Genomic DNA, 14676 nt, shown 5'->3' with positions numbered 1-14676 from the left:
ATGTGAAAAAAATTTTCACCGAACTCGCATCTCAATAAGTCCATTGCTACGCGTGCTGTGTGGCATATGGCACCGTCTTGGTGAAACCACATGTCATGCAAGTCAAGCTCTTGCATTTTGGGTAAAAAAAAAGTTGGATATCATCTCACGATAGCGCTCACTATTCACAATTACGTTACGATTCGCATCATCTTTGAAGAAGTACGGTCCAATGATGTCACCAGCCCATAAACCGCACCAAACTGTGACTTTTTCTGGATGCATTGGTAGCTATTCGAATGCTTCTGGGCGATCTTTACTCCAAAATCGACAATTCTGCTTATTTACGTACCCATTGAGCCAAAAATGAGCTTCCTCGATGGAATGGAAGAAACAAGCGATGAACTTTCTGAACAGAGCACGCATTTTGATAAAAAAAATTCAATAATTTGCAAGCGTTGTAAGACTATTCATAGTTAAATTGTAGACCAAACTGAAAATGTTTGACAGAGAAACAAAACACAAAACGTGCGTGAGCTGTTTAAACCAGTGTTTCCAAATCTCCCATTAAATATGATAGGTACATCGAAATCTGAACCGATTTTTCACCAAAATGAATAGCGTTGGGCCCTAGGTTCATATAGTGATATGTGTAAAATTTCGTGATGAATGGATAGCAAATGTTACCTTACCTTGATTATAAAACGCGGACAGACAGATAGTCAGACGGGCGGATTCGCGCCCAGACGAACATGGCTACATCGAACTAGGAAGTGATTCTGAGTCAATTGATAAACTATTAACTGTCAAAATAGTGGTTTTAGGCGTAAATTGTGTTTAGGTTAGGTTGAAAAGAGGGTGCAGATATTAATCAGTCCCATGCCACTATGGACATACACCTAAGCCAGTAGTCGGCTTGTTGTGCGCTCTAAAAACTAGAAAGGAACCTCAAAAAATAAAATTTTAAGTTAGGGATTCCGTGCTATTAATAAAATCTTTAATTGTTATCAATTTGGTTCATGTGTGGTATTGTGTCTCCACCTATGTGCCGGTATCTGTTAGACGCGAAAGCCGGGCAATGACAAAGAAAATGCTCCAACGTCTCACCATCTTCCTCGCATGCCCTAAACATGCTATCACATGCCGCATCGATTTTACATAAGTGAGCTCGTAGTCCTATGTGTCCCGTTATGATACCAATAGCTATACTGACCTGCTTCTTGATTCCTTTCAGTAATAGCCTCGTCATCTCACTATCTGGATCCCCTCAAAGGATTTTCGCCGTCCTACCTACCGTTTCGCTGTTCCACAATGTTGCATGTCCATTCGTCACCCACTCCGTTAACTAGGACTGCGTCGACTCCAAAGGCTTAGGGTTAACCAAGTTTATTGACTGCAGCCCTCTGGCCTTCACCGCCAAATCGTCTGCGCTTTCATTTCCCCTTACACCGTTATGGCCCCGCATCCAGACGATGCGGATTTTCTCATCCTCAGAGAAGGCGTTAATCTCCTTCTTACACAGCAAGACTGTTGGTGACCTTACCGTCCTGGTTCTAATTGCCCTTATGGCAACTTTACTGTCGGTAAAGATGTTCACACTTGACGTCCTCGCGTTAGCACCACACCACTTCACGAATTCCGTGATCGCCGGGATCTCAGCTTGCAGCACCGTATTATGGTCAGGCAGTCTAAAACAGATCTCAGTCTCTGGGTTCTCAATGTAAACTTCCCGGCCCACTCTGTCCTCTAGCTTCGATCCATCCATGTAAAATGTATTCCAGATGGCAATACTAGGGTTCCGTCAATCCAAAACTGTGCCGATAGGAGCTGTGCCTCGCACTCGACTTCAAGGTTCATCTCTGGTATCCGATAGGAAACCTCTTCCCTTCCTTTCAGGTTTCCTATCGTCGCCTCGATTATACCGCGATGGTATGAGCTGCTCCCATCCTCAACCCATTCTTCCATCGCCTTAAGTCTCATAGCCGCAGTGGCTGCCTCACACTTAATCTGTATGTCAATGGGTCGAATATCTAGAATAGTCTCCAAAGCCCTAGTGGGCGTGGTCCTCATCGCTCCGCCTATGCCAAGACAATATGTACTCTAAACCGGTTGTATGGTCTCCAGAGCCTTAGTGGGCGTGGTCCTCATCGCTCCACCTATGCCAAGACAATATGTTCTCTAAACCTGTTGTATGGTATGGTTCTTTTGTTGCACTTTTCTCCATAGCAGTCCACCAAACTACTGAGGCGTAAGTAAGTATTGGTCTAATCACGCTGCTGTAGAGCCAGTGGACTAGCCTCGGATTCAGGCTCCATTACGAGACTACGGCCCGTCTACATAGTGCCCAACATCGGTGAGCCTTCTCAGCTCGCTCCTGAATGTGACACTTTCAATTCAGTTTCCTGTCCAACATCACACCTAAGTATTTTACCTTTTCTGATATCGAAATTGTCTTATCGTCGTCTTTCTCGTGATCAGGCATATTTCAGTTTTCTCTGGGTTAACATTGAGACCTCTGGGTCCAGCCCAGTCATATGCCAAATGCAAGACCCCTTCGGCCCTTCTGCATAGCTCGGTCGGATCTTTACCCCTTAGAAGTATTATAACATCGGGTTCAAATCCCTCCTCAGTCAGCATCCGTAATAGGTCATTTATGGTAACCACACATAGGAGTGGCGATAAAATGCCCCCCCTGTGACGTACCCTGTGACACTTTCTCCCTTATATTTATGCCATGGGACACACAATTTATCCACCTGTTACTTACCATATGGTTTATCCAATCTCTAAGGACCGGGTCCACCCGATACTAGTCTAAGGATTGGATCAGTGTGTTGGTCCGCACATTGTTAAAATTGTGTTTAGTTAACAATAAGTCCCAAATAAATGTTTGCTTTGTGCTCAAATTATACTCTAAGATGTAAAATCCTCCAATTGATCCCAAAAAAAACACTTTATCCAATTTTTAAAGCCTTTGTGGCACATGTTATCGTTAACCGTTCGTCATAATATTTTGTATTTCGTTTATTAGGACCAAAAGGAAAAATAATGCAGGGTATGCGGTTCTATACTTGCGAAAAAACAAATGTTCTCCCTTATAGGCTGGGACGTTCTAGTATATCAATGTGATATTATCTATTCAAATGTCATATAGTATAACAAAACTGGAGTTCTTTGAACTATATTTATAGGTGTTACCAACGTCATAGCTGTTGTTTCTCTTCACACCAGTCCTGTGATGTTGTGAATTGCAAAAACATAAAAAGTCAACAAAACTCGTTACCACTGGCCATGTAGTCGGTGATTCATGAGGATGAACACGCGTAGTCATTTTTCCCCAATAAGAAGTTTTTTTTTGCAATTCAATTTGCAAATAATTTATCATAATTAAAAACGTAAATTTATAAAAAAACAAAGGCCTCGAACCAAGAAAGGTTAACAAAACAGTGGAGACATCATTTCTTGATACGGTTTAGCTATGTACATCTGCCTGTTTGTATGTCTGTACGTCTGTCTGTTTGTTTGCCAGTCTGCCCGCTTGCCTGTCGGTCCGTCCGTCTGTCCATGTTTTCTTGTGATCAAGGTATGGGTCAAATATGTTGTTCGATTGTCGTAAAATTTTGGACAAGTCACTTTTTTGGTCCATCGACGAACGATACTGATATTAAACAAAATCGGTCAATATCTAGATATAGCTCCTTAATATATCTTTCATCCCATGTGAACTCTTAAGGTTGTAGTGGCCACAATTTAGGTCTGATCTTAACAAAATCTAGCATGAGGTGTTTTATTTGACGTTCCTTTGTATGTGCACAATTTCAACAAATTTGGTTTAGATTTACACATAGCTTCTATACACACAGAAAAAATATAGACCTAAATTTGACCAATGAATTATGGTATTGACTTGAGTCAAATATATGCCGCGCTTCTATCACATACAGACACAAAGTGCCCCGGGTAGACAAAAAAATATCAAGAAGTATAGAAAGTCTTTTGTTACTTTCTTCTTCTTCTATTATATAAAAACTAGCTGGACAGGGCCCGCTCCGTTGCCCCTTCTTTCACTCTCTTATTTTACCTGAGTCTTATACTGGAACGGTCAGGAATCAAGTCCTGTTTGGGGTGCTGGTACGGATTTTCAAATATTTCGCCCCAATGTGGATACCATTTTGGTGCTCTACTCCTAAATACCTTTCATTTGAAAATAAACATGTCCGGTAAGGTGATATTTTTTGGGGGTTAGGCGGGCCCCCATGTATCAGATCCGTGCTCTAGTCTCAAATACCTTTCCTTTGAGCCCCATATTGTCATAATGACCCTATGTTTCTATTAGACGGGCTTTGGAGAGAAGCGGCCCCCTAGATATGCCATTATAAACTATCTCAAATGCCTTTCATTTGAGCGCTATATTGTCATCGTGGGTCTATGTTTCCATTAGGTGGGCTTCGGAGAGGGGTCGGCCCCCTAGATATGCCATTATAAACTAACCAAATTTCGCTTAAATCGTCCGACTCCGAGATCTGGCGTCTTTTAAAATAGGGTAAGGGGGAGGGTCCGACCCCCCTTCAGACATCAAAAAATGTAGTATCCAATTTTCACCACGGAATCATTATGCACTATCTGCGAAAATTTCAAGAAAATCAGTTAAGCCGTTTTTGAAATTTGAGTTTTCGGCCGATTTTCATCAATTTTTTGAATTTTTGGAAGTGATCACGAATTAACCTTACTTTTGCTCTACGAGACTTAGTTAAGGAGATATGGCCATTTTAAGTTTTGCTAGGGAAAAATTCAGTTTTCGGCCGATTTTTATCAATTTTTTGAATTTTTGGAAGTGATCACGAATTAACCTTACTTTTGCTCTACGAGGCTTAGTTAAGGAGATATGGCCATTTTAAGTTTTGCTAGGGAAAAATTCAGTTTTCGGCCGATTTTCATCAATTTTTTTGAATTTTTGGAAGTGATCTACGAAGCTTAGTTAAGGAGATATGGCCATTTTATGTTTTGCTAGGCAAAAATTCAGTTTTCGGCCGATTTTCATCAAATTTTTGAATTTTTGGTACCGATCACGAATTAACCATACTTTTGCTCTACGAGGCTTAGTTAAGGAGATATGGCCATTTTAAGTTTTGCTGGGAAAAATTCAGTTTTCGGCCGATTTTCATAAATTTTTTGAATTTTCAGATCTCAAACGATTTCAAACGTCAGATCTCGAAGATGGGTGCACCGATTTAAGCGAAATTTTGTATGGCATCTTATGGTACCCCAAAAACACGAAATTGGTACAAAATTTTTGGGTCAAATAATCTGGGGGGACGCCCCATCCCAACATTCACCCGGACAGACATGTTTACCTATTGCGACAATATGGGTATCAAATGAAAGGTATTTAAGAATAGAGTATACAAATTTCTGTCAAAGTGTTCAGAGCTCCCACAAAAAATCGTCCAACAGGACTCTTTCACCGCCTTGGGCAATATGGGTATCAAATGAAAGATATTTAATAGAAAAATACAAATCTGAAATACAAATTTATTCCTTGTTGTCTGAGGGGAGACCCCACCCCCGGAAAAACCCCCCACAGGACTCTTTTGCTCTACGAGGCTTATATGGGTATTAAATGCAAGATATTTAAAAGTTGAGTACGAATTTGACATAAAAAATTATTCCTTGGTGTCTGAGGGGCCTTCCCACCCCCAAAACCCCCCGCAGGGCATATTTACCAATTGGGACAATATGGATATCAAACGAAATGTGTTTGGAAGTTGAGTACACATCTGATATAAAAATCACCCTCCCCACCCCCCAAAACCCCCTAGCAGGGCTTATTTACCAATTGGGACAATATGGATATCAAACGAAATTTTTTAGAAGTTCAGTACACATCTGATATACGAATTTATTCCTTGGTATCTGAGGAGCCTACCCACCCACCAAAACCCCCTAGCAGGGCTTATTCACCAATTGGGACAATATGGATATCAAACGAAAGGTGTTTGGAAATTGAGTACACATCTGCTATAAGAATTAGGTCCAAGGTGTCTACGAGGCCTCCTTAACCCCAAAACCCCTGAAACGGGCATGAATGACCAACGCCACAAAATGGGTATCAAATGAAAGGCCTTTGGGAGTTGACTACGAATGTGGTATACATATTTGGGATAGAATCTTGGAACGGCGCATACACTCAATACACCAATAGGACGTGTAGTTCGAGCGAGATAATATGTGGCTTAAAAGAAAGTCTTTGTCAGTAGAGTTCGAATCTAATGTTGATATAAAGATTCAAGAATCTGGGCCACGTCTAGCCGTTCTGCCATTCAGCAGGACAAGTATATCGCGACAATTACGGATTTAAATAAATTGTCTTTTGGTCTTAGCGTCGGGAGGAGCGACCCTCTTCTCCCAATAAAAACAACAGCAAACCGTCATGTAGGACGACTGAGAATAAATTGTATTCAAATGAAAGGATGTAAAGGATGTGTCAAAGTGCAATTCCCCTCCCCCTTTCCTCCAAAAAAAAAAGGAATTAAAAATAATACATGAAGGCCGATCAGAATAAAATAGGACAGCAATAAAAGGTCTTTGATAGTAAAGTACACTTTTTACCCTCGAATTGGGATAGACACAGAAGGACCTACGGATCTTTAAAAATTTGGTATCCCAAGTGTTAGCTTTGAAGTATGATTTTGAATGTAGATGACCAAAAAAAATAGTGTGGAGCTGATCGAGACCCGTTATCTTGATAGCCACTTTCAAAATGCTTGACATTATGGGGCCAAACAAAATCGTGCTCTAGCACAATGCTGATATAATTTCAGGGTCCGCCCCCTAAACTCCCTTCAAACCGGCCATGTTTGCCTACTATGGCAATAAGGGGTTCAAATAATAGGTATTTGATAGTAGACAACGAATTTGATATCCAATTTTGAGGCCAAGTGTTCCGGGTGGTCTTACCCCACAAAAATCTCCCAAAACAATTGCTATTGGGGCTCAACTAAAAGAAATTTGAGAGTAGAGCACGGTGCTGATATTTTCTCAGGACTTAGTGTGTGGGTGGTAAAGAGAACATATTTGTGGATTATTACAATGAGGAGCTCAAATCTGATATCTATTTCATGGCCAAGTTTTGCAGGGACGCCTCACCTTAACTCCCCCTAAACCAAACTCATATATACAGACTATAGCAACATGTAGCTCAAAAGTGATTTTTGGGGGTAGAGTATGAATCTGATATCCAATTTCCACTTCCGAGGCAAAGGGTTGGGCTACTCCAGTCCACCACCAAAACGAAGAGAATGAAGAAGATCCAAACTATAATGGGCGGAATCCGCCCTTACTTTATTTTCAAAAACTCCAGATCTCGGACATAGGTGGGCCGATATAAAATATAGTTTCGGACATAGGTGGGACTCAAAAACAGAAATTTGGTATCTTTATTTAGAGTGGGATACCAAGAGGGCAGCGCCACCTTCAAAGTCCGCTAAATAGAAATACAAACCAATGATGACAATATGCGGCTCAAATTAAAGGTATTTAAGACTAGAACGAATCTGATATATGACGGTCCACCTCACACCCAAATATACCCACATACCGGACTTATTTACCGACCATAGCTATACAAGGCTCAAATGAAAGGTATTTGAGAGTAGAGCACCAATATGATATACACATTGGGGCCAAATATCTGAAAGACCATACCAGTACTCGCAAACAGGACTTTCCTGACCGTATAGCCAGCATAGGGCTCAGATAAAACTAAGAAAGTGAGAGAAAGCGCAGTGGAGCGGGCCCTGTCCAGCTAGTGCATAATAAAATATAGCCCTCACACCAACCATTCCCCGGGTTTGAGGTCTCAAAACATTAAAGGTCTTATTCATTAGCCAATTTGAAAATTCGATTTTCAAAAATGATCCACAAATAAACTTTTTTTTTTTAATTCTAAGCAGAAACCATCCATTCTTTGTATTCTAGATAACGAGACGAAACTAGGTACGTTTTAAGCCTTAATATTGCAAACGGAAGCTTTACATTTTTAACATTCAACTTGGAGTCATAACTCAAGAAATCACACAAATCTTTAAAATTATTAGCCTTCCTGGAGGTATGATTTCTCATTTAAACCAAAAATTCGAAATTCAGAAAACAATAGAAATTATAAAATTATGAAATTGCTTACATTTTTATGCCATTTTTTTATTTATATGCAGCAAATAGTCTAATTAAACAAAATTTTAACATTTATTGACATTTTAGTGGGGTAACCACAAAGAGTGGAGCAACTACAATAACAACAACAGCGATAATAGCACCCGCTTATTGAAACACACCTATATACATACATACATATATCTATACATACTGGTATATTTCGCGCACTCAGATATAAACACTGATAAGATTTGAATACTCCAATGAGCTGCGTCGCCGCTTTTATCATTCAAAATAAATGATTTTGCAAATTCCAATATCACTCTCTTGGTTGGCGAGGATTGATTTCCTTACGCACACTTGCTGTGTGCTCTCTTTCTCACTGTCTCTCTCTTCCACTCTCTCCCACTCTCCTTCTGTGTGTCTTTGGTTTGATTTATATTGAGTTGCCGTGTTGGTATGCCTTTGGTTGGCTGTTGCTTGTTGTGCTGGGGGCTTTAGATAACACAACCATGACAGTTGATTAAATAGAGAAAGAGAGCGGGTGGCATGTCTCGTTGTTGTTGTTTGGTTCGCTGTGGTTGCTGTTGTTGCTTGAATAGGTTGTCGCCGTCGAAGTTAAAAGAATTGGCAGTGGAGAAGCTAGCCATTGAAAATTTCGGATTTACTCCTGTGCTGATATTTACGAATAGTGTTTTTGTTTTTAAAATTTGTAGCTTGACATTGTTAACATTCTCATCGCTTAGTTTGGCCACGATATACATATGACACCGCTTGCGTTTACGACTTTGGCGATATACAATATATTGATTAAACATTTCGGAAATACGAAAATAAAATATAATTGAACTATGTATTTATGGTTCAACAAACGACTGCCTGGCGCTTAGTGTAACAATAACGATAGCTGAAGTGGAAAGCAACAAATTAAACGAGACAAAGATCGATATTTTGAAAAATATTCTTTTTACAAAATCCCCAAATAACTGCAAAAGAAATATTCTTTATGGGCTACATTACATATGGCTACTAGCTAAAATTATACTAATTAAAAAAAAATTAAAATAGCAATAATTTTTAGGAGAGGCTTGAAACAAAAATTGTGAAAAACAAATAAAAGATTGTATCAACAAGTTGGTGTTTTGTTTTGACTGTTCCACGACCATTTCAACCTGTTTTAATTTTTGTTTATTTGGATTACAACTCATTTGTTTGGATTACAACACCTTCGTACGCTGAGAATGGTGAGTACAAATTGTCAAAGTAAACAATGACGTTTGAGTGACGTATATGCAGCGCATATACGTCACAGGCTTGTATGTGGTAGAAGAGATGTTTTTGCAAAATGATTTAAGAGTGTGTTTTAGAAAAACCGCAGGAAAAAAACGAATTTTATCGCTTAAATAGGTTCATGGAAGTAAAAGTAATATATTTTTTTTGTATTATTAAATCAATGGTCACTTTCAAGGAAAAAAAAAAGAAATTACCACTGACGACATATAGGAATTTGGAAGTGGCATAGTGATTCAGAATTTTAAAGTGGGAATCAAAACACCTTATTTTTTGGTTGAAAATTTGGAAAAATATGAGAAAGTACTAAGCGTCAAAGTAGACAAAAATAAAAAAGTTGCTTTAAAACTATTCATCTGAGAACTGAAAAAAACTGAGTAGGCATTTGCAGAACAGGGCATGGGCTATCAGAATATAAAGAATACTTGAGTTGCATGACATCCTAGCGATCTTAATCGGAACTAATTTGGATAGACCTGACATATTTAGGAAGTACAAAGTTGAAGAATAATGGGGATCGAATTACCATTTATGGTTTAGAGAAAAATTTATAGAATTTTTTCCTTAGACAACTTTTCATAGAGATTTTGTCTTTAGAGAACTTTAATAGAAGAGAAAATTTGGAGAAAATTTCATAGAAATTTTGTCTTTAGAGAAAATTTCATAGAAATTTTGTCTTTAGAGAAAATTTCATAGAAATTTTGTCTTTAGAGAAAATTTCATAGAAATTTTGTCTTTAGAGAAAATTTCATAGAAATTTTGTCTTTAGAGAAAATTTCATAGAAATTTTGTCTTTAGAGAAAATTTCATAGAAATTTTTTCTTTAGAGAAAATTTCATAGAAATTTTTTCTTTAGAGAAAATTTCATAGAAATTTTTTCTTTAGAGAAAATTTCATAGAAATTTTTTCTTTAGAGAAAATTTCATAGAAATTTTTTCTTTAGAGAAAATTTCATAGAAATTTTGTCTTTAGAGAAAATTTCATAGAAATTTTTTCTTTAGAGAAAATTTCATAGAAATTTTTTCTTTAGAGAAAATTTCATAGAAATTTTTTCTTTAGAGAAAATTTCATAGAAATTTTTTCTTTAGAGAAAATTTCATAGAAATTTTTTCTTTAGAGAAAATTTCATAGAAATTTTTTCTTTAGAGAAAATTTCATAGAAATTTTTTCTTTAGAGAAAATTTCATAGAAATTTTTTCTTTAGAAAAAATTTCATAGAAATTTTGTGCTTTGAGAAAATTTCGTAGAAATTTTGTCTTTAGAGATAATTTCATAGAAATTTTTTCTTTAGAGAAAATTTCATAGAAATTTTGTCTTTAGAGAAAATTTTATAAAAAAAATTTGTGGTTTGAGAAAATTTCGTAGAAAATTTATTTTCAGAAAATATTTATAGAAATTTGTCATTAGGAAAATTTCATAGAAATTTGGGTGAAAATTTACTCTGTTGTCTTTAGAAAAAATTTCATAAACATTTTATCTTTAGAGAAAATTTCATAGAAATTTTGTTTTTAGAAGAAATTAGATTGAAATTGTGTCTTTATAGAAAATTTCATATAAATTTTGTCTTATGAGAAACTTTCATAGAAATTCTGCCTTTAGAGAAAATCTCATAGAAAGTTTGTCTTTAGGTTATGGCAGTTGTCGACAAGGGAGAAGAACAGGGCTGCATTCCTCCAGTTTGTGACGATGCAGGCTGGTATCGAGGCCGATACAGACTAATTGCTTTCGGGGATCAACGCTCAATTAAAATTTATCGTTGTGCGGTTAAAAAAGATTGGTGAGATCTGGTCAGGTGCAGCTCTAGATTTAGTCAAGAAGGAAGATATTCCTTCTCGACCAATGGCGCATGTTTGGATACCAAGGATTCCCTCAGATCCTGAATCGATACTTGGAAGATTAAGGGAATGTAATACCAATCTTTCAAGATTGGTAGATTGGATGAGCCTCATCCAATCTACCAATCTTGATGGTGACCGGAGACATGCAGTATTCGTACTAAACTCCGACTGTCTCACAGACCTCAAAAAGTCTGAAGGGGTTGTATCCTACGGATTTAACAGGTTGAAACTGAAGGTCCATACATGCGGTTTTGCTTCTTCGACCTTTTTATTATATCAAAAATTATATAAATCATTACGCTCGAAGTCTTTTATATAAAAATTCATATCTATTTGTAGAAAATAACTCATAAGTATGCAATTCAATGTAATTGCGAAATATAACTCAGAAAGTACTTCGACAGCAGCAGTTACTGAAGCATCTAAGGATAAATCGTCCACAACGCAAGTGTCCAGTGTCCTGAGGAAGAGTGGTGCCACAGCTTTCTCACCTGCCCCTGGAAGCATACGGAAGCTCATCATGACAAGATTTAACGAATCTTGTGAGGGTGAACTCCTGGTGGAATCGGAAGACGATGCTAACACAACAGTGGTTGAAGTTCTGAATCCTGACTATGGTCTGGTATGGTATGTGGTTCTTATCCAGGAACCATGGGTGTGTGGAGGAATGGTTTATGGTGGTCAAGCGGATCACGAAGGCCCTGAATGACTAGCTTATGTCAGCATGTCCTAGTGTCAAGCCAAGGGGTAAACAGCGACCGCCAAGGTTACTACAGAGCTACAGAGCTGGTTGGTCTAAGGAAGGACTGCAGAAAATCCTTCAAGAGAGCAAAAACCACAAGAGCACCACACGATGGGGACACCTATAAATCTGTGCTAAGAAAATATAAGGGCGAGCTGAGAAAGGCTCAGAACAAACCCTGGGTAGAGTTCTGCAGCTCCGTGGAGGATACTTCTGAGGCCTCTATGCTATGGAAGATTCTGTCCTCGAGGCCTATTACGGTGGGGTATATTAAGAAGTCAGAGAATGTATGGACAATGTCTAGTGAGGAAAAACTAGAATTACTCTTTGATACACATTTCCCGAGAAATTTTCTAAGAAAAATACTTCAGGAAGCTCTACGTGCAACAGCAAAGTGGGCTAACGAAAGTGGTAAAGGTATAAATCTGTGCAAGACAGAAGTAGTTCTTTTCAGCTGGAGATACAAGTTAGCTACGGTGGAACTTATCCCCTTGGGTGGAGAGAATGTTCCATTTACAGAAAGCGCAAAATACCTGGGTGTTTTGCTGGACAGGAAATTGAACTTCAAATCTAACATTTTGGAAAGGGCAAGAAAGGCAACTCTTGCCCTATACACCTGCAAGAGAGCTATTGCCAAAAGTCGAGGGTTTAGACTGCGTGTCATGAATTGGGTATATTCTGCAGTTGTCAGAACTATGATGCTATGTTTTGGTCTGGTGGACGGCGCTTCAAAAGTCCACCTACTGCTCAATACTTAACTGGATCCAAAGGATGTTTGTGCATCATAGCCGATTATGCGTTTGGACATTATAGCTACCCAAATTGCAGCGCAAACTGCCGTGAGGTTAAGGAACCTTTCTCATTGGTCATGTGGCGGCTACGGACACTTTGTTATCCTTGATACAATATCCGATGTTCCAGGCAGTGTGGATTACACCCTACCTGTACCACTAATCGTGATAGAACCGATTGGAACTACGATATCCCTGGTAACAGAAGTTACATAGACTTCTATACGGATGGTTCCAAACTAAATTTCTTCCCATTTTCTCTCAATCATTTGTATAGCCAAATTCACCGGAATACTCGGAAATAATGAAACCACATCAAATGAAATTAAAATATCTTCGTCATCTATTTTGAAGTTTCCAATTTTTGTCCTGAAGTCAACTGCGTTCTATATGTTAGAATTCCCAGTTGTATGATCCAAAATATTTACCATGTATTTATATATGTAATAGGATGGGGAATTACCATATGAACATATTGATCTCAATGGTGTACCGTCTTTTTGAATTTTAGTCAATCTGTAAATCTTTGGGGCCAATGAAGTTCTGCTTGTCAGCTTATTCTTCTCTTGAATATATTGATTAGATTTAAGTTGAAGAGTTTTTCAACTAATTTGTTCTTTTTCGTTTGGAATTTCAAAGTCCGGTCAATTTTCAATCTTTTATATGTAAATACATATATCGTGTAGAATATTCCTAATTTTTTTTCCGTAGTCAACTTTGTCCAGTGTCAGCACTAAAAATAAGTATGTCCTTATTAACTTTGAAATATTTTCTTGCCTGCACCACTGTGTATGAATTTTAAGCAGAATCCATGGTGGTGGGTTTCCAAGATTCGGCTTGGCCGAGCTTAGCACCCTTTTAATTGTTATTTTCTCAATGCAGAAAAACTTTTTTGCTGTCTTAGCAATAATTCTTTTCTGTAAAGCAGTATTATGTGTTCAACTTAGTAGATTTTTCATTTGAAACAGCAGATTCTGTAAGTTATAATAGTGAAATGATTACTAAAATAACAGTCAAGTCTGCTTTCCCAATTTCAGCAGACAAAAAATCTTGTTTTGAATATCAAATTTCGTAGAGCACAAGAAATATTTCCAATCTTAATATTAACATTGACCGATTTGTCCTATTTACAATCCTAACCTACCTATGTCCATCAATAACAAGTATTTGTGCAAAATTTCGAGCGGCTAGTTGTACTCGTGCGAAAATGAGCTTGCTAGGATGAACAATGTTTCAATGTGTTATGGTGAAGGGTATAAAACGTTTTTTCATATTTGTCTTACACATACATAGTTGAAACGTTTTAGAGCCGTGTTGTTGGGCACTTGTGCTAGTGTGTACAATATTACCAATCCCATAAGCTTATGTTCTTGCGCACGTACACAAATATGTGCAGTAGTGTGTGTGTGTGTAGAGTTAAGAGAAACCAAAACGATTTTTTGTTTGCAAATTCTCCCACGAACATTCCTTTAAGGGAGAGTGGGCAAACTTCAAACATATCCAGTGAACGTTGTTCGATTTCAATTTAAGCTCAATGAGACCTTAAACTAGAGAAATGCAAATTGAAAAAGTTTAAGGAAATACGATTTATTTTCCAATTTTTTGACCTGAGAAAAAAGCTTCATGACTGTTATATTGTAAAAATTGTGTGATTTCTTCATATGAGCAGTGTTTAAGAGGTTAACATGTATGCGTTTACTGAATACATAGAACAATTATTATAAATGGCTATAAATGAATAAAAATATAAACAATTCGTTTTTGGTAAAGAACTTCAAAATGTTTTAATGTCCATAAAATAAAACTCACCCAAATTTAAATTAACCATAATAATACTTTCATTACCCAGTTGGGTGATTTAAAAATAACTGATAAGAAATCA

General features: G+C 37.6%; 1 protein-coding gene across 1 annotated transcript in view; it reads left to right on the top strand.

Annotated features, from left to right (window-relative positions):
- Positions 1-9170: 9170 nt before the first annotated feature.
- The window catches only part of LOC106081312 (phospholipid-transporting ATPase IF), a 111577-nt gene continuing 106071 nt past the window's right edge, over positions 9171-14676 (top strand). Inside the window, exon 1 of the mRNA XM_013243194.2 lies at positions 9171-9377. Coding sequence (XP_013098648.2) covers positions 9375-9377 — 3 coding nt within the window. The 5' untranslated portion in view covers positions 9171-9374. The remainder of the gene's footprint in view (positions 9378-14676) is intronic.

The sequence above is a fragment of the Stomoxys calcitrans genome, chromosome 4 (assembly GCF_963082655.1).
Source record: "Stomoxys calcitrans chromosome 4, idStoCalc2.1, whole genome shotgun sequence".
Lineage (NCBI taxonomy): Eukaryota > Metazoa > Arthropoda > Insecta > Diptera > Muscidae > Stomoxys > Stomoxys calcitrans.
This window is presented reverse-complemented; position numbering and strand designations above follow the sequence as displayed.